General features: G+C 40.3%; 1 protein-coding gene across 11 annotated transcripts in view; it reads left to right on the top strand.

Annotated features, from left to right (window-relative positions):
- The window catches only part of npas3 (neuronal PAS domain protein 3), a 1,348,016-nt gene that overhangs the window by 669,346 nt on the left and 657,217 nt on the right, over nucleotides 1–21,453 (top strand). For all 11 annotated transcript variants that reach the window (XM_087989951.1, XM_043697885.2, XM_087989958.1 and 8 more), the window contains one exon: nucleotides 9,207–9,289. In XM_087989951.1, coding sequence (XP_087846077.1) covers nucleotides 9,207–9,289 — 83 coding nt within the window. The remainder of the gene's footprint in view (nucleotides 1–9,206; nucleotides 9,290–21,453) is intronic.

The following is a 21,453-nucleotide window of genomic DNA, read 5'->3' as shown; positions in this document are numbered from 1 at the left end:
ACAATGACTGCAGATGCTGGAAACCAGATTCTGGATCAGTGGTGCTGGAAGAGCACAGCTGGAGCACCCTACCAACCCTTCCACCCTACCAACCTTCGCATAAACCAAATCATCCGCCGACATTTCCGCCACCTCCAAACAGACCCCACCACCAGGGATATATTTCCCTCCCCACCCCTCTCCGCCTTCCGCAAAGACCGTTCCCTCCGTGACTACCTGGTCAGGTCCACGCCCCCCTACGACCCACCCTCCCATCCTGGCACTTTCCCCTGCCACCGCAGGAACTGTAAAACCTGCGCCCACACCTCCTCCCTCACCTCTATCCAAGGCCCCAAAGGAGCTTTCCACATCCATCAAAGTTTTACCTGCACATCCACTAATATCATCTATTGTATCCGTTGCTCCCGATGTGGTCTCCTCTACATTGGGGAGACTGGGCGCCTCCTAGCAGAGCACTTTAGGGAACATCTCCGAGACACCCGCACCAATCAACCAAATCGCCCAGTGGCTCAACATTTCAACTCCCCCTCCCACTCTGCCGAGGATATGGAGGTGCTGGGCCTCCTCCACCGCCGCTCCCTCACCACCAGACGCTTGGAGGAAGAACGCCTCATCTTCCGCCTCGGAACACTTCAACCCCAGGGCATCAATGTGGATTTCAACAGTTTCCTCATTTCCCCTTCCCCCACCTCATCCTAGCTTCTAACCTCCAGCAACTCGATCCCCTGACCTGTCCGGACTTGTCCGACCTGCCCAGCTCCTTTTCCACCTATCCACTCCACCCTCTCCTCCCTGACCTATCACCTTCATCTCCTTCCCCACTGACCTATTGTACTCTATGCCACTCTCTCCCCACCCCCACCCTCCTCTAGCTTATCTCTCCACGCTTCAGGCTCTCTGCCTTTATTCCTGATGAAGGGCTTTTGCCCGAAACGTCGATTTTGCCTGTCTTCGGATGCTGCCTGAATTGCAAGTAGAACAGATGATGAGCATAAGACAAAAGGAGTGCTAACAATGGTAGATGATTGATATCGATGCAGAACAATTGTCTATCCTGGTCCTGAATAGTAAAAAAAATGTCAGCTCTGCTGAGAGCAAACTGTGCAAGCAAGACACTCCATTGGAAGGCTGTCTAATCACAATGGAGGACGATATTTATAATATGAAGTTGTTGAACTCAGTGTTGAGTCCTGAAGGCTGTAAAGTACCTAAGTGGAAAATGAGTTGCCATTCCTACAGCTTACATTAGGCTTTGCTAGAAGATTGCTGCAGGTCAAGGATGGAAATGTTAGCTTGTGAGCAAGATAATGTATTGAAATGACATGCAACTGGAGGATTAGTCTTTCTTACAGACAGAGCAGACGAGTTCAACAAAGTGGTCACCTAGTCTGCATTTAGACTCCTATGGCATCCTGTTATTAAATAGCAACCCTGAGTTCTAGATTCTCAGAAGAGTAATTATCCATTCGATCTGATCAAGGTGTCTCTGGATCTTATACGTTTCGATTAAGTTGACTCTTAATCTTTTAAACTCTCATGTATATAAGCATGGCATATCAAGCTTTTCTTGTAAAACAACCTGCCAATTCTAAATGTTAGTCTGATAAATGTGCTTTGAACTGGTTTGGTGCATTTGCATCATATAATTGTAAAACCATAAGATGTAGGACCAACAGTAAACCATTCAGCCTTTCGGGTCTGCTGCACCATTCACTGAAATCACAGCTGATTTAATAATCCTTCACTCCACTATGCTCCCTTTCTCTCATAACCCTTGATTGCCTTAATAATTAAAAATCTATCCATCTCAGCTTTAAATATACTTAATGACTCAGCCTTGAAAGCTATCTGCAGTAGAAATGATCACAAATTTGAGGGAAAACAAGTTCTCTTTCCCTGTCTTAAATAGGGAACCCTTTATTTTGGTATTATGTTCTCTAGTCCTAGAATATCTCACAAGGGGAAACAACCTTTTCACATCTACCCTGTGGAGTCCCCTCAGAATCTTGTATGTTTCAAAAGGTCATCTCTCATTCTTCATAAACTCCAATGAGTAGAGGCCCAACCTACTTAACCTTTCCTCATAAGACAGTCCCTCCATCCTCGGATCAGCATAATGAACCTTTTCTGGACTACCTCAAATGCCAGTTGATCTTTTCTTAGACAAGTGACCCAAATCTGTTCACAGCATTACAGCTGCAGTCTGACAACTGCCTTGTATAATTCTAGCAAGCACACTTTATTTCTATACTCCATTCCCTTTGAAATAAATATCATTTATTACCATTTACTTTCCCTATTACCTGCTGAATTTTTATGCCAGCTTGTTGTGATTTATATGTGAGGACTCCCAAATCCCTCTGATTATACCTTTTAGCAGTCTTTCTCAATTTAAATAGTATTCAGCTTTTTAATTCTTCCTGTCAAAGTATAGACCTCACATTTTACCACAGTGTATTCCATGTGTCACATTTTTGCCCACTCACTTAGCCTGTCTCTCTCCTCTGCAGACTCTTTATATCATCCTCACCACTTGCCTTGTCCTTAAATAAGGAAACCAATACTGTACAAGTGCACCAGATACAGTCTCACATTGCTTTATATGACTGAAGCATAAAGTTCTTAAGTTATACTGAAATGCTAAACATCATACAAGACACTTGATTGTTTGTAAATGTGGTGACATTCAGTCCCTACAGTACTGATGCTTAGTAGCAGCAGTGTGTACCATCCAAAAGATGCACTGCAGCTCTTCATGAAGGCCCGTTTGATAACACCTACGAAACCCACGACCACAAGACAAGAGCACCTACATGGGAACATCAACACCTTTAAAATCCATACCAAGTCATTCAGCTTCCTGACTTGGAAATATAGCACCGTTCATTCCCCGTCATAGGATGAAAATTCTAGAACTCCCTCCCCAACAACATTGTGGTTTAAGAAGGCAGCTCTGTACTGGCTGGGCCACAGTCAGCATGTGGCTGTTAACCTGGGACAATCAGGAAAGCCCTGGCTAACTGATATAACCAGGAGATTTAGAATCTCATCAGTTTAGGGGACTGACTCTGAGCTAGCTGGTCACAGTCAGTGTATTACTGCTGCTCTTGGTTTCTGCTTTTTTTTTGGGGGGGGGGGTAGGGTGAAGGGGAACCTGATTCCTGAACTAGCTGAATTACTTAGCCAGTTTGTTAACTGGTATTCTTTTTTTATTGAGGGCTGATTTCTAAACTGCCTGATCTACACAGTCAATGTGTTTCAGGTATAACTCAGTTCTTATCAAGGACCTGTTGTTTCACTGGCTAGTTACAGCCTGTCTTTTTTCCTTTATTTTGAGAAAAGGACTATGTTGATTTTGTGACAGGGCATAGCCCTTGCACTTTGGCTTTCTTTGTTTTTGTTTTGGAATCTGTTTTCACTTTTTTGGTGTTTGGACTGTGTGTGTGTGTCTGTCTGTCTGCTGCATCCTGGAGTGGCCCAAACCCTGTGAGTTAACTGCGCTTTTGCAATTAACTGTCACTCTGAGTGGGCCTGGTCCTTTGAATGGACCAGACCCCTGGAGACTGAACACCTGCATGTGTGCTGTGGACTCTGCCTTCGGGAGTTGACCAAACCTTTGTGAGCGAACTGCAGCTTCACAATGTACTGCATTCCTGTGAGTGGGCCTGGTTCTCTATGGATGGGCATGGCCTTTAAAGAGACTGAACACCTGCATGTGTGCTGTAGGATGTGTATTTGCTGCTGGTGTGTGGACTCTGTCTTGGTATTCAACTGTCTTGTGAGGATTTTGTGAATTCTGTTACTGTATGTGGTTTCTGTAATTAATTGTGTTTGAGAGTAGGCTAGTCAGTATGTGGGGCAACCATGAGCTGGAGGGTTGATGACCGGCCTGGGGGTTGGGGGATGTCTGTTAGTATGCAGGGTGGCTGAGGGCTAGACAGCTGACAGCGTGCCTGTAGGAAAGCTGGTCAAGGGAGCGGCAGTCAGTACACGGGATGGCTGGGGGCTGGAGTGTTGATGACTGGCCTGGAGGAAAGTGGGCCAGGAGGAGCCTATCAGTATGCGGTGTGGGCAGGGCCAGGCAACTGGTAATGTCCTCGCAGGAAAGCCGGTATAGGGCAGGCTGGTCAGTACGCGGGGAGGCTGAGCCAGCCAGCCGGGAGCAGGCATAGGAAGGCCGACCGAGGGAGGACCAGACAGTACGCAGGGAGGCGGACAGCTGATAGCCAGTCCATAGGAACGCTGGCCAGGGGAAAGGGTCAGTCAGTACGCGGTGCAGCCGGATGCTGGAAGGCCAACAGTCTGACTGTAGGAAAGCAGGTCGAGGGTGGTTTGGTTAGTACGCAAGGTGACCAGGAGCCGGTGGCTGACGTCCATCCTGGAGAAAAGTGAGCTGGGGAGAGTCAGTCAGTAAGCAGGGGGCCGGAGGCAGAAGGCCAACAACCAGCCAGTAGGAAAGTGGCCTGGGGTAGTCCGGTCAGTACATGAGGTGACTGGGAGCTGTGTGGTTGATGACCAGCCTGGAGGAAAGCAGGCCTGGGGAGGGTTGGTCAGTACGCAGGGCAGCCAGAGACTGGAAGGTCGACGACTGTCCTGCAGGAAGGCTGGCCAAGGGCGTTCTGATCAGTATGTGGTGTGCACAGGTGTCTATTTTACAACCATATTAGGACTGTGCTCTTTGCACTGTTTTTGATTTGATTACACTGTCTTGCCTGTTACCTTTGTGATAAATGCAAGTAGGATTTGACGTTTGTCCTCGTCTCCCTGAAAACTAGTTGAACGGTGGGGTTTGGGGTTTGGCTTTGATGCTCTTTCATTGTATATAGTGGGTTTTTTTGTGAACTGCTGCTTTCTATTTATGGTTAACTGTATTTTGTATTGTTTAATAAAATTTAAAAAGTGGAAAAAAAGCAGGAGATTGAGAAGGTCTACTCAATGCAGGGACTGGCTTTGAGTTAGCTGGTCAGAGCCAGCATGTGCACGTAAATAGTGATTTGGTGACAGATTACCAGCCCTTGTGCAGTTATTTCAGTCAGTTCAAAGCAACAACTCTGTGCTAAACATAATTATGACAATAGACACATCTATTACATAAAACACATTCCCAGTTTATCAGACTTAATCCAGTTTTAAACAAGTTTTTAAAAATAAGTCTGATCCTGCATTGTTGTCAAATTCACCTTGAATAAATTTGCTTTTGCACATTTTTTAGGGTAATAAATTATGAAAGTGGCTGCTTAACCGCTAGGCATGTCAATTTCTTACTCTGAGAAACTTGCTCATTTTGGTTTCAATATTTTAATTATTGTATTGCACCATTCATAGAATCACAGAATTCATACAGCACAAAAGGAGACTATTTGGTCTATTGTCTGCACCAGCTCTCCAAATGAGCAATTTAGTTGGGGCTATTTTGCATATTTTCTCCATAACTAACTGTACGCATTATTTCTTTTTAGACAATTCCCTTTGAGTGCGTCACTTGAGAAGTGGACTGTTATTAGTGCCATTCTCCAATCAGTCATCGCCACATAGAGTCATAGAGATGTACAGTATGGAAACAGACCCTTCGGTCCAACCCGTCCATGCCGACCAGAGATCCCAACCCAATCTTGTCCCATGTTTTATATTTTTAGATAAGTTGTTCCTTCAGAATGGTCAACTTGTGCTGTAACAATTCTGTGATAAGTTAGGTCCATTTTATTTGACAATGTATTTAACCAAAAACCCTTAAAGCACAACTCAATGGTTTTAACTTTATTTTTAATCTGTCTCTGTTTTTGAATGTAAATCTCATTTTATGCCATTCCTGAATGTCGACAGTCTTGATTGACCATACAGCCTCTACAGTCTCCGACCTTAACACAGATTTTCTGAAAATCTAACACCAAGTTGAAAGCAATCCAAATGGTGAACCGGTTAATTGTTTATTGGCGTCAATAGGTGCGAAGCTGGAAAAGCACAGCAGGTCAGACAGTGTCTGAGCAGCAGGAAAGTCAACATTTTGGGCCAAAACCATTTGTCAGGATTACAGAGGAGAAGGAGGGGACTCCAGAAGTAAATGAGGGATGGGGGAGGGCTGTGGGAAGGTTTGGTGGGATGGTGACCGGTTGGTGTAGATAGGGGGTTATTATGATTGGTCAGTTGGATGGATTGAGAGTGTAGGTGAGTAAGAAGAGGTCAAGTCAGGGAGGTGAGGAGAAGGGGGAGGGTTGGACAAGGGATAACACTAGGGGTAGAGGGATTTTGAAGCTGCTGAAATCAGTATTGAGGCCATTGGACTGTAAGCTCCCCAGGCAAAATGTCGGGTGTTGTTCCTCCAGTTTACGACTGGCTTCACTCTGAAAGTGGAGGAGGCCAAGGATGGACATATCACCAGGGGAATGGGAAGGGTAACTAAAATGGATGGCAACCGGAAGATTGGATTGGTTTGGTTGTTGCACGCAGAGCACCGACACTTTGCAAATCGGTCCCTGAGTCTGCATTTGGTCTCTCCGACGTAGAGAAGACCAAATCGAGAGCAATGGATCAAATAGATAAGGTTAGATGAAGTGGAGGTGAATCTCTGCTGGATCTGGAAGGATTATTTTGGACCTTGGGTGGAGGTGAGAGGAGAACTGTAGGGGCAGGTGTTGCAGCTGCAGAGAAAGGTACAGAGTGTGGTGGAGAACTTGATGAGGGAATCGCAGAATGAATGATCTCTGTGGAAAGCGGGCAGGGGTAGGAAAATAAATATCTTTTTGGTGGTGGGGTCTGATTGTGGGTGGCGGAAATGTTGGAAGGTGATGTGTTGGATTCAGAGGTTGTTGGGGTGATATGTGAGGACTAAACGGACTCTATCTTTACTGTTGTTGGGTGGAGAGGAGGTACTTCGAAGGCAGAAGTGCAGGATATGGAGGTGATGTGGTTGATGACATCCTTAATTACCGAGGAGGCCCCTAAAGTAGGAGGATATCAGGGATGTCCTGGAGGGAAACACCTCATCCTGGGAGCAGATGCGGCGGAGGCAGAGGAATTTAGAGAATGGTATTGCATTTTTGCAGGAGGTAAGTGAGAGGAGGTGTAGTCGAGGTAGTTGTGTGAATCAGTGGGTTTGAAATGGATATCAGTGGTGTTGTATGGTGGAATGTATTCCAAAACTGAACTCTGCCCTGATGTGTCAAGTGAGAGTCAACCTTTTCTGTTTGCTCAGCAAAATTACAGTTGTTTATGAGATAGATTGTTGTACGTTCAAGTCCCTTTTCAATGATTTAAGCACAAAAATCCAGGTTGGTGCAGTAGTAAGAAGAATGATGTCCTGTCAGATGTTCTCTTTTTGATGCAAGATTAAACTAAAGTTCTGACTGGTTTAACGTGAATCTCAAAGCTTCCATATCAATTGGAAGAAGAGCATGGGAATATTTTTGAATTTTTGGTCAATATTTATCGCTCGAGTAACAATAGTAAAGACGATTATTTGCACATTGCCACATTGCTCTTTGTGGAAGCTTAAAGTATGTCATCGTTTGGCCCCTGAGGGATGGAGGTCCCACTGTAACTTTGTTGAGTTTGCCCCCAGCAATAGTTAGACATTGGTAAGACCACTTTTGGATATTATGTCCAATTCTGGTCTCCTTCCTATCGGAAGGATGTTGTGAAACTTGAAAGGGTTCAGAAATGATTTACAAGGATGTTGCCAGGGTTGGAGGATTTGGGCTACACGGGGCTGTTTTCCCTGGAGCATTGGAGGCTGAGGGGTGACTTTGTAGAAGTTTATAAAATTGAAGGATGTTGATAAGGTAAATAGACAAGGTCATTTCCTGGGTGGAGGAGTCCAGAACTAGAGGGCTTAGGTTTAGGGTGAGGGAGGAAAGATAATAAAAGGACCTAAGGGACAACGTTTTCATGCAAAGAGTGTTGCGTGTATGGCATGAGCTGCCAGAGGAAGTGGTGGAAGCTAGTACAATTATGAAATTTAAAAGGCTGGGTATATGAATAGGAAGGGTTTAGAGCGGTATGGCCCTAAATTATTTTAGGATAGATATCTTGTCAGCATGGATGAGTTGGATCGAAGAGTCTGTTTCTATACTGTATATCTCTTTGACTCTATTATCATTGCAGGGTAGCCCTTTTTTCAAGTTAGTGGGCTCAAGGCCAATTTTCTCACTTTAGTACTGGGGTGGGGTGTAATCAAGCAATAGATTTCCTTCTGTAAAATTCATTATTCTAAAATTATTTAATCGACTGTGAAATGTTTTGAGATCTCCTGTAATCAGGAAAGGTGTTACATAAACACAAGTTTTTTTAAAAAAAATATTCTTACCGAAGGTTTATTTTTATACAGAAGGTGTTCAGGGCTCTGTAAGAACTGATTTGGCCAGTTACATGAAGAACATTTTTTTTTAAACTTGTGAGGTCTGGGCATCACTGGCAGGGCAAACATTTATTGCCTATCCCTACTTGCTCTTAAGAAGATGGTAGTGAGCTGGATTGCATCAATAATTCTGACCACACACTGGTCATTTCACTCAGACAATGAAGATACTATTATGTATGGAATAGAAAACTTCAGAAAAATTCCTAGATTTAATTAGATGGATACTCTTTTGAACCAAAAGTGAAAGCATATTGTTGTGCATTATATAGCTGTTTTGCTTTGCATTTGGATCATGCTACACCAGGTGCTGGGTACCAGGTAATGAAAGTAGAAAAATACTCCATTCTACAGCACATCCCAGTTTAATGATTACAAAAATATTGTTCTCACTTTGTAACTAACCTCTAAAACAAAAGCGGAACCTCAAATGAGACTCACCTTTTGAATATTTTCTTCTTTCTGAGCACTAGGTCAGAAGATAAATATGGATAAGGAAGTATGTTCAGGCCATTGAGCTAATTTGTGTAGTACAAAAATTGTCCTATATACTGCAATCATTTACTTATTTAACAATTCATAATTTGTTCATGTCCACTGAACTCGTTCAAAGTATTGATCACTGTGTGTTCCAGGGGACCAGGGAACACTCTGTGTTCCAGTGTGTTGCTGTCAACAGCAACAGAGAGCAAGACAATCCCATATATATTCCTGTCAACCTTTTTGTCAAATTTAGTGATATATCTGTGGTGTTCCTCAAAATGAAAATAGAATTATCATCAGCTGTTACCTGGAAATATTAACAGTAGTTTGAATAAGCCTTTGAATAATTACTATTTTTCCTCTTATTTAGCTTTAGGAACACAGCGCAGAAGAAGTCCAAGCTCCGTGGCCATTAATGTGTTCGAACAGAATTTGGGAAGCCATATTCTTCAGGTAAGTGATGCAACAAACTAGGATTACTTACTTTTGTCACGGATAATGGTTCATTTATTCGTCAGTGATTTAATTTTTTTAACATTTGTCATCAAAGATTTAGATGTAATACTTTTAGTTGCCATTGATCTGGCATAGGTTGAATATGAGCTATGTTATTTTGCTGTAGACATTTCACTCTACATAGTTATTGGTTTCTGGGTGGCAGAGCAGCAATTCTTATGGTTAGCTTTGGATACTGTTGAGTTCTCTTACATTTCTATTTCTAAAAATGTCTAAAGTCTGGTTACCATGTATGTTTAAAGAGACATTGGATGAATACATTTTTGCTAATTAGAAAAATGCTCTGATGAAGGTTTTATCTACTGAAAACCAAAAGTACGTACTTCTATCAAGCATATTTAACGTAGTGAAATGCTTAAACAGAGTGGTGTCAATGAAAACCTTGTTGGCAAAACCCTAGAAGGAAATAACAGGAAACTGGCTAAAACCCTGACCTAGGAATGTGGGCTTTTAAAAGAAAACGGGCGATAGACAATTCTAATATATTGGGCTTAAACAGCTGAAAATATTTAAACACCATGCAGGAATCGGGAATGCACAGCAGGCCAGAATTGGAAAAGTGTGGAGATCTATGTACAAGACACGTAAATTAAGAGCTGACGTAGGCCAGTCAACTCCTTGAGCTTGCCTTGTCATTCAGAAGATTGTGGCTGATCTGATTACTTTACATTTTCACCTACCCCTGATAATACTTCACCCCCAAGCTTATCAAGAATGGTCTCTGCCTTAGAGACTATCCATAGTCTCTGCTTCCTCCAACTTTCGTGTTCCAAAGAAGAATGACCCTCCTAGGTAAAAAATAGTTACTCTTATATTGATTTAAATGAAATATCTCATTTTTTAAAATAATGGCACAGGTTCCAGATGTTTTTCACAAGAATAAACATCCTTTCCACACTCACCCTGACAACATCCCTCAGAATCTTCTATTTTTCAATCAAATTGCCTCTTGGTCTTAAACACCAGTGGATCAAAGCCGAGTTTGTCAATGATTTTTTCATTGAACAATCCACCTGAACCAAGTATTAGGCTGGTAAACCTTCTTTGAACTATTTTCCAATGCAGCATTTTTCAAATAAGAGACCAATACTGCCAACAGTGCTCCAGATGTGACCTCATGAATATCTTGCTTGACAGAAGAGTGATAACCTTACTTTGTTTTCAATTCTCCATGCAATAAATGACAGCATTCCTAGCTTTTCTAATTAGTTGTTGTACCTGCATTCTATCCTTTATGCAATTCATGCACTAGAACACATATCCTTCTGCATCCAAAAGCTCCACAAACTTCCACCATTTAGAGAATGTTTGTTTCTTTTTTATTCTTGCCAAAATACACAATTTTTCATTTTCCCATATTGTGCTCCATTTACCAGATCTTTTCCCATTTGTACAATTTATCTATAACCCTTCATTACTTCCTTCTGTCCTTTTCACAATTTACTTTCTTTCCTATCTTGTGTCATGGACAAATTTAGCAGCCATATTTCTGGTCCCTCCATCCAAGTAACTTACATAAATTACATGATGATGTAGTACTGTTGCCATAATTCTATATTTCCCGTTAGTTGCTTCTGAGCAATATGTTACTATGATACCATGACTTTTATTTCTCTGCAACGGCATTTGATAACATTCTGGAAATCCAAGTACTGTACATCCATTGATTGCTCTTCATTCACAACAAATGTTATTTCCTCAAAGAATTCCAAGAAACTGTATTTCCTTTTTCATAAAAGGACTTGACCATTTCTAAGTGCCCTGCTACAGTGTCTATCATAGCTTCTAACATCTTCAGTTTTACAGATGTTGCACTAATTGACCTGTAATCTTTTTGATTTGTCTTCCCCGCTTTTTGAATAACAGATTGCATTCACTGTTTTCCCCTATTAGTGGAACAAGAGAATCTAGGTAATATTATACATTTAAAACCAATATATCAGCTATCTAGTAGGTGTTTCTTTTAAAAACATAGGATGAAGTCCATTGGGACCAAAGAACTGTCAACCAGCGGATCCAACAATTTGCCTAGTATTACTACATGGGTGATTTTAATTTTCTTGAGCTCCCACCTTCAGAATAGTGAAAATGTTGAACACTCTACCGTAGGTAGTTGTTGAAGTGAATTGTGTAGATGCACTTGAGGCCTGGACAAGTTTATAAGGAAGAACGGAATGGAGGTTTGCAATTTCTTGAGAAGAAAAGGCTCAAGTGGAAAGTAAGCAGCAGTATGGATTTGTTGGGCCAAATGGTCTGTTTCTGTGTTGTATATACACTATCAAATAATATCTAACAAATAGAGAAAGTTTCAGCAACAGAAACTTGTGGAGACTTAGTTAAGCAGTGGTATTGGTAACAGTAGTATTGCATGTTTCAATAATATATGGTTAGAAATTCAGTTTGTGGTGGTATGTGTTTCTTGCCTGTTTTCAATCCAAGCATGGTTTGTGCCTCATATAATGCGCAAATTTAAAAATCCCATAGTTAATACCAACACAAGTGAACAGAAGTGAACCCAGTATTCATTTTTATGAATCAGCACTTTCCAACTTCTGCCATTCTGTAAAATATACTCTATTATTTCCACTCCATTGCTGTAGGCCAGATCAGATAACTGTGGCAGATTTCCATTTCTGAAGTGCATGAGAGAACCAGATTGTTTTTTTACAACAATGAATGTTTGTTTCATGTTGCCATACTAAGACTATTTTTCAGTTCTGATAATTTTAATTAATTAATCGATTTTAAATGGAACCAATTGTTATGGTATGATTAAATCTGTGTGAAAACAACCAATGCTGGGACCACAGTGGATCAGACAGCATCCATGGAGAGAGCAAGCTAATGTTTCAAGTCTAGATGACTCCAGCATCTGCAGTAATTTGCTCCTACATATTAGCCTGAGTATCTCATATACCATCACAGCCTTCCCTTTTTATTGACTTGCCTGTAAAACATATTGCAATTTTATTTTATGTTCTTTGATAATTTAATTTCTTTGAACATATTCATTTTACTAATTTTTTGACTTTGCTTTTAATTGCTTCATGCATTCTGTTATCATGCACTGCTTCATCATCTATGTACTTAAAAGTTTGGAACGAGGTATATTTTAGTTGTTCCCTTATATCTTCATCCTTCCATGGAGTTTTGCTAGATTTTACTTTGTTCTTTCCTTTTTGTAGAATTTGTCTCCTTGCACTCTGTGGAGCCATTTACTTCTTATCGTTTTTTCATTTCTGATGTACCTTGTTATTTATCAATATAGTTTTCCATTTTATTTTCCCAAGTTATATTCGCAGCCCTTCAAAATCAGCTTTTTTCCCATCTATTAATGTAATTTTCAGCATAATAATGTCCTTCTCCATAAAGTATATTGTATTGTAGTAACGATACCTTAATGTCCCCTTCTGTTTACTTCTGTTATCTGCTCTAGCTCATTCCCCACTTATATCTTTTGCTGTTGGCATTTTCATTATATTCCTTTAGAAAAGGTTTCTTTACCTCACTCTTCTGTCTGATGAAAATCATTATTGGTATAAAATTAATATTGAAATCCCCACATTCTGTGATTATCATTTTATTCCTTCATTTGTCTACATATTTCTTCACCTCACTTCAGTAGATGCTCTGTACACTACTTATTAGATTTTTTCATTCATTGCATATGGGCATTGGTGGCTGGGCCAGGCTTTATTGCCCATCTCACGTTGGTAGCGCCACAGTCTAATTACTATTGGAGGACCCACAATGCTGTCAGAAACAGTGTTGCAGAATTTGACCCAGCAATATTGAAGGAAAAGTTATACACTTCTATTTAGATGGTGAGTAGCTTTAAGGGGAACTTGTAGTTGATGGTGATCCCATGTATCTGCTGCCCTTTTCCTTGTAAATGGCAGTGGCTGTTGGTTTAGATGGTGCTGCCTCAGGACACTTGGTGACTTTTTACATTGCACCTTGTAGATGGGACAAATTGCTGTTGCTGAGCATTTCTGGATGAGGAGTTACTATTTGTGGATGTCTTGCCAATTTGCCCTGGATGGTGACAAGCTTCTTTAGTGTTGCTGGAGCTACACTTACCCAGGCAAGTGTGGAATATTGCACCATACTCTTGACTTCTGCTTTTAAATGGTAGAAGCATTTTGGGGCATCAGTAGGGGAATTGGTCGCTGCAAGCTTTCTAGCTTCTGACTTGCTTTCATAACCACAGTATTTATATGGCTCACCTAGTTCAATTTCTGGTCAATGGTAACCAGTGTGACAGTTCTTACTGTATTAACTGTTTAATTTATTGAAGTTCTATTGTCTGTGAATAAAGCTAAGCACTGCAACTATTAACAAACAGGCCAGGTGCTATCTCATGATGGAGAGAGCTTACGATAAATGGATAGAAATAGTTCAATGTAGGATACTGACCAAAGCAATATCTGCAATGATATTGGTACTTAGATGACTGACACCCATATCACCGCAGCAATCTTCCTTTTGCTATGTTTAACTCCAGCTAGTGAAGAGCTTTTCTGCTGATTTTCATTGATTTTACAGGTATCCCCTGCTTTTGAACATTCACTTTACGCAATTTTGCTTTTAAAAAAGACCTACATTAGTACCTGCTTTTGTGAATCCGAAGAGGACTTTTGCTTTTATGAAAAACAACGATGCTTTTTCCCATATAGGTCATGCACCATTGTTTTACACCAGTTTTGGCTTACAAAAGATTCGTGGGAATGTTCTAGCTTCAGATAGTGGGACCTACCTGTACAGTCAGAGAAATGTTGTGTAAAAGAAAATCATTCTCACCTCACCCCTAGAATTTAATTATTTTGTCCACATCTGGACTGAGGCTGTAATAACTTCTAAACTGAAGTGGTCCAGATGAAATTCAAATTGGGCTTCAGTGATCAATTTTTTTTGCTCCATGTGTCCATCATCCCAGTATGAAATGACTATTGGGATCTGTCAGTGGACAGGCTATGGCTTACCAAGATCTATAGGATCAATGAAGTTAAGTTGATCAGGTCGATGTCTCTTTCAGAAGAGATTTTTTAGTCCCCTGCTTGAGGACTGGGTGAAGGAGTAGGATAGTAGGGAATTTAAAATGCAGCAGACTGAAACTTCATTTGTGTTTCATGTCAATGACACCACAAAAGATCAAGGGAGCAATTATAAATAAGCAAGATTTCATTGTTTTAAATCTTACAGAACATTACCATATCCTGGATAGCTCCGTGGTCTTCACTGACAGCATTCCATTTTGCTGGTTGCCATTTTCTAATAACTGTCCATTTATGATCATTAGTAGACATGGGAACTTAAGAGGATGATGTAATCCTGCTCATCCCTTTTGCATTGACAATTGTCCGGAGGCAGATGTAAGTTTTGAGTACTCCAACTCCTATAGGTAATTGGTAGTATACAATTTCTGTTGCAGAAACCTATTCTTATTGGACCTGTCCGTTTTCCACTGCTACCATATCAGGACTGGTGAATTTCCATTTTAGACATACAACTGGCCCTGAAAAAAGTCAAGGCCACAATGTTTAATGCTTCAGATTACAGTCAATAAGCTACAAAAATTCTTATTCAATACCGGCTAATAATTACAGTTTCTAATTGTATCAATACCATTATATGTTCCAACTGGATTTGAAACAAATATTCAGGAAATGCATATATTCCTGAAGAAATAGTTTTGATTTGTTTGTTAATACATGTTTATTAGTAGATGTTAATGGGAAGGGAACTCTGAACTAGTATTATAATGTAATGGCCCCAATTATTGTGGGGTGATGCTCAATTTTTGTTCATACAGGACAAGTCAGATCCCTAATATGAATCTGGCTGGATAGATTGTATTTTTTAAAAATCATTCTGTTACTGAAATGATCTTATATTCAAACACATGCAATATCTTAGTCAATCTTTTAACAATAAAACAAAACAAATGTGTATTAACAACCGAAATTAATCCAAGCAAGAAAACAACTCTGCTCCCGTTAAACATAGATTCAAAGACTTTTTAAGCACACAGTAGACATAACCTAAACATCATTTTGTATCAGAACCAGGACAGCCTAGTACAATATTAAAATATCAGATCATCTACTGGAACTGTGAATAATTCTTTGTTAATTAATCTTATTATTGTCCTGACTTGGATTCCTTCTAATGCTATACTATCACCAATGCATCTTCAATTCCTTTTTTCTACAACTTCAAAATGTCACTACTTTTCCACCAACTGTATATCCCAACACTCTAGTCTGGTATTAGCAGTAACTAGACAAAAGTGAGTACAGCAGATGCTTGAAATGAGAGTCAAGAGTGTGGTGCTGGAAAAGCACAGCAGGTCAAGCAGCATCCAAGGAGCAGGAGAGTCGACGTTTCGGGCATAAGTCCTTCCTGTTGAAGGTTTTATACTCAAAATGTTGACTCTCCTGCTCCTCTGATGTTGTCTGAACCGCTGTGGTTTTCTAGCGCCACACTTTTTGACTTTGATCTCCAGCATCTGCGGTCCTGGCTTTCTCCAATTGCAAATGCACAGACTGTTTACAGCCTAGAATTACAAGAGCCCAAACTTACAGTAAACAATATTAAAATAAACATATATAAATCTCAGCTTCATTACACAAATTAGAGCTCAGACTAAAATAAATTTTCTTAATTGCTCGAGTGAATTATTTACTGTTCTCCTGGCTGAACAATTGTAATGAGTAATTACGTATAGTATAATGTACATAATATAAATTATTGCCCTCTAGATGCTTCAATGTTTTAAATTTGTCCATCATTATCTGCTGTGGTACACCAAGCACAAGCAAATGGAGTATTTTCTTTGCTCTACAGACAGTCAAGCTAATTGAAGAGCTGAATCAATGCATCTCCTGCACTTATAACAGTATAGGACAATATTTTGTTGAATCTGTATGCAAGTATATTAGTGAGAGCTATAAATTATTTATATATCCATTATTCAACCTCAAACTTATTTTAATGTTCGCTATGCGTCTTATCAGATATTTAAAATGGCGCAGATCTTATAACTATATTTATTAATATATTGCAAATTACTGAACTTTTTAAAAAATTCACTACTGGGGTATGGACATTGCTGGCTGAGCCAGCATGTATTGTCTGTCCCTAGTTACCCTTGAGAAGATTATGGTGAGCTGCCTTGAACCCCTGCAGACCATGTGCTGTCAGTAGACCCTAAAAGTTGTTCGGGAGGGAAGTCCAGAATCTTGACCCAGCGACATTGAAGAAAAGTGACAGAGTGGTTGGTAGGTATGTGGTAAAGTACCACAAAATTATCTTGGCATCAGTATCGAATACAAAAATGTTATTTGTGTTTCATTGCAGAAAAAATGCTGTCCATATTTTAATGCTCAATAAATCTTGCCACAAAAAAAATGTTTGTAGAATGGAATAATTGAGTGGTTAGAGGATTGTTGTAAGAGCCTTTCAATCCTTGTATCTGTGCTAGCTCTGCATGTGTTAGCCTTCTCAGGGACAATTAGATACAGGCAATAAATACTGGACTTGAATGCATTGCCTACAACCCATCTATGAATAGATTTTACAAAAGGATCAGTTCATCCCATTCTCCCACATTTGTTTTTAGTCTTGCAAGTTTTTTTTTCTGTTCAGATAATTTGCATTAAGTTTAATGCAGAAAACTGTAAGGTAACACATCTTGGTAGATGAAATATGGAAAGACAATCCAGGCTCAATTTTACAACTTTCAGAGGAATGCAGTAGTAGAGAGACCTTGGGGTTCACGTGCATAATTTTCTGAAGGTTGCTAGGCAAGAAACAGTCGTGAAGAAGGCTTGTAGGATACTCCAGGTTTATAAGTAGAAACCTAGAGTATAAAGCAAGGAAATGTGCTAAACCTCTACAAGTCATTGGTCAGACCACATTTGGAATATTATGTTTAATTTTGGGCAACTTATTTAAGAAAGAAGGTTAAAGCCCTGGAGAGAGTGCAAAGGAGATTTATTAGAATCATACCAAGAATGAAATACAAGGAAAGATGAGAGAAACTGGGCTTATTCTCCATGGAGCACAGAAGATTAAGAGATGACCATATCATGGTGTCCAAAATTAAGAACAATTTTAACAAGGTAAAGAAGGATATTCTGTTTCTACTAGTTGGTATATCAGTAACGAAGGGGGTCACAATTTCAAGATTGTCAGCAAAATTGCTTGGAGTGAGTTGAGGAGAAGCATCTTTACTCAGAGTTTTTAGGATTTGCATTGCCTGGGGAGTGATGGAGATGTAATCCATAGGGGCCTTCAAAGAAAGCTAATATATATTTGAAAATGATTAATTCAGAGTTCTGCGATGTCAGTCTGAGTACCACTTTCTGGAGCTAGTACAGCCTTGATGTGGTGAATGATGTCCTTGTACACAGCAAAATTCTGATTCAAATTAATAATATTTTGAAGCTATGATTGAATTTGCTTCCACAATCTCTGGCATTGCATTCTAGATTCTAATCACTCCAAGTTCATACTTGTTTTTCCACAATTCATCTGAAGCATTTTGCTTAAAATTCCACTCAATCAATTATACATGTCAATTCTTGCTTACATTCTTTCCAACTTTTTATTCTTGTTTTTGGTGGTACATGCAAGATTGTATAAATGCTAACAGCCATTCTTTTCGCCAAGTGGTCATTCTTCCCATTAATCTGGATAGCAAGGAATGGCGAGCTATTGTACCATGGGGATCACCATATTCAAGTTAATTCCCCCTCATCAATTCTGCAAATGCTGATTAGCAGTCTGAGATAAGTATGAGAAAATGTTTAACTTTCTCTAACTAGATGCTGTGGTTCTGTTCGCCGAGCAGAACCACAGAAGCACCACAGAAGTGCTTCACAGGAGGCTCCCAAGCACTGAGGATGTCACCTAGACAGGGGACGAAACGTTTGCAACAAAACCTTCCAGCTCGGCGAACAGAACCACAGCAACGAGCACCCGAGCTACAAATCTTCTCACAAACTTTCTCTAACTAGAGATGTTGTAAAATTTGGTGCTGTCAGTTGCTAGTTGAAGCAAAATTGCTTGACTTGCTTCGACCAGAGATTGAGTCACAGATTCACAAAATTATTATGGTGCAGAAAGAGGTCATTTAGCCTATCACGTCTATATTGCCTTTTTAAGCTTTTTAACTTCGTGCCACTCTCCTGTCTTATCCTTGTAACCCTACACATGGATATCTATTTAAATAGAAACTATTGCCCTCTTGAATGCCTGAATTGAACCAACAACACTTCTAGGCAATGTGTTCATACCCTAACTGTTTGGTGAAAAAAGTATTTCTCACCTTGCATTTTCTTCTTCTGCAAAGCATTTTAAAACTGCAAAGCCTTGGTCTTTATCAATTTATATGTGAGAGCATTTCCTCTCTATCTACTTAGTGTATACCCCTCGTGATTTTGAAAACTTCTGTCGAGTAAAACAATTCCAGCTTCTTCACACTTTCCTCATATCTGAATGTCGCGTTCCTAGAACCATTTTTGAAATTTCTTTGACACTTTCTCCAATACATTGATATTCTTCCCATAATGTAAGGCATAGAATTGCACATGATATGCCTGTAATGGTCCAACCAGTGGCTTATGTAAATTCATCACAATCTCCATACTCTTGTATACTATGCCACTATTTTTAAAGCCGAGGGTATTACATGCTTTTTTGTTGCAAAACTATACTTTATTTATGAAAAATCTTTATTTGCATTCACAGGTACTAAAACAGTTCTGTACAGTCTTTGCATATTAAGAAATACAGACATTGGAATTTGATATTCCCTGCAAAGCCAAAATCAGGATACTATTTACATTGAGGCAACAGTAGGTTCTGATAACTGAACAGACCCTGGTTATACTTTGGCAGAAAGACCTGAAACAGTGGTCTTAACCGATTGCACCCTAGCAGCAACTGCTCAAAGCTTTAGTGTACCTGTAAGCACATCGTCCTGGACCTTGGAATGTGCCAATCTATAACACTTGATCGGGGTCAACTCTTTATGCTGGAAAACCAACAAGTTTGGGGCAGACCAAAAAGCATCTTTTGAGTTGATGGTCCTCTAGGAACTCTATGTTTGTCTCTGTGTGCATCCTGGGGAATAGCCTATAGAGCACAGACTCCATTAATACAGAGTGACTCAGAATGACTCTCTCTCTCTTTCTCTCTGCTTCCTTTGAAAAGACACATTTCAGAAGGAGATGTGACAATCTCTTTGTCAGTGCAGCCACTCCAGAGGCAGTGTACAGTGGCACACAGAAGCTGGCACAGTGGCACACAGAAGCCGGGTGTGCATGAAGGATCTGACATGTAGTGCCCTTCTCTGCACTGCCAAGATGCTTGTTAAAATGTTCTGATGATGAGGCATTTTGCCAATTAATTTTGACAATCTCCTGAGTGAACCATGCAACGGGATCCACCCTTTCCTTTTCCCGCAAGGTCTCAAGGACACTACATGCTGACCACTTCCTGATGGACTTGTGGTCAAAAGTCTTTCTCTTTGCAAATTTTTCGACAAACGACAGGAGATTTGGAATGCTCCAACTGCTTAATACATAGTATACTTGATGTTGTATGTCAAAGGTCTGTGCACAGCTTGATGCAACCACACACAAAGGTGGCCATCATATTGAGGGCAGTATTGGGTCTGCCTTTCCCTTGTTTATCCAGAGCGTTATACATTGTGTCCCTGTGGATACTGTCCATCTTTAACCTCTAGATGAAGTGGAAGATGGCTCAATGACTGAAAAGGTGCAAGTTCAGGGAGCAAGCCAGACCTGTGCCACATGCAGCAGCATCAACATATCTGACACCTGACAACCAGGTTTTTACCCACAACGCTCATGAGTCTGCACACTGACAGCAGATCCAAGCAGAAAATGGCGATGTACTCCATGTACTGGAAGTCTTTGACCTGCAGGCCTTCACTACCTAGACTAGTCATCCCTGTCAAGCTTTCATCCTTGTTGGATTCAGCAAAAGGTTTTATACAATACAGCAGAAAGTGGGCAGCCTTGCCTGACTCCAGATATGGATGTTTTATTAACAGCTCTCTATCTGCTCTGTCACTTTCAGTGGCTTATGCACACAAGCACTGAAGGCTGTCTGCCCCTGCACACCTTTTAAAACATCCTGTCTTTCCATTTCCTTTGTACCAAAGTGCATCACCTCATAAATGATGATAAAGGATATTCATTCATTCATTCACTTCATTTGCCATCTATCTGCCCAGTCCATGAACATGTCAGTGTCCTTTGAAGTTCTAAGAGACTGTGCCTTCGTACACTGATAAGTACACTGACAGCCCATCCAAACAATGAAGCTATTCATTACGGCCTTTTTAAAACAATATTTAATGTAAGATAGTGTTTAGAAGAGCAAACAATTTATTTCAGTATTCTTTGAAAGATTATCCTTAAAGGGTTACCACTGGAGGATTTAACTTCAACTGTTTTACTTGCCCAACAGTGTCTAGGAATGTGCAGGCTAGGTGGATTGGCTATGGTAAATGCAGGGTTATGGGGATATGGTCAGGGGCAACATCTGGATGGGATGATCCTCAGAAGGTTGGTGTAGACTCAATAGGTCAAATGGCCTCTTTCCACACTGTAGGGATTCTCTGATTCCATGTTCACTTGCACTTTTAAAATGTCTGCTATACTATGACTTGTGCTGTTGTATCTGGTAAAATCGCATTTATGATGGATGAACAACCTTAACAAACATGCCAAAGAAGGAACAAGATGCAATTAACAAGCATGGTTTATCTCTCTCAAACAACTGACTTCCTGACTATAGATATTCTCTGATGTCAGTGATACTCGAACCTTGATATTAAGGACTAGAGCCAAAACAATGTACTTTAACATGAATGACACTGATGCTGAGGAAATGTACTAGTGCCTGGCCTGAACAAATTATTGCACATGTCCATCCACCTTGTGAGTGACTATATGGAAATAAGGATTATTCTATGCATCCTTGCAGAGATAGGTTTGTTCTATTTATAAACTATACAAAACAGTGCGTTGCCATTCAACGCAGGGAGTTATGCAATGGAAATTTCA

The sequence above is a fragment of the Chiloscyllium plagiosum genome, unplaced genomic scaffold, assembly GCF_037043375.1.
Source record: "Chiloscyllium plagiosum isolate Xiang-an unplaced genomic scaffold, Cpla_swu_hap1 HiC_scaffold_8, whole genome shotgun sequence".
Taxonomy (NCBI): domain Eukaryota; kingdom Metazoa; phylum Chordata; class Chondrichthyes; order Orectolobiformes; family Hemiscylliidae; genus Chiloscyllium; species Chiloscyllium plagiosum.
The sequence above is the reverse complement of the archived record's forward strand: the minus strand, read 5'-3'. Positions and strand labels throughout refer to the sequence as shown.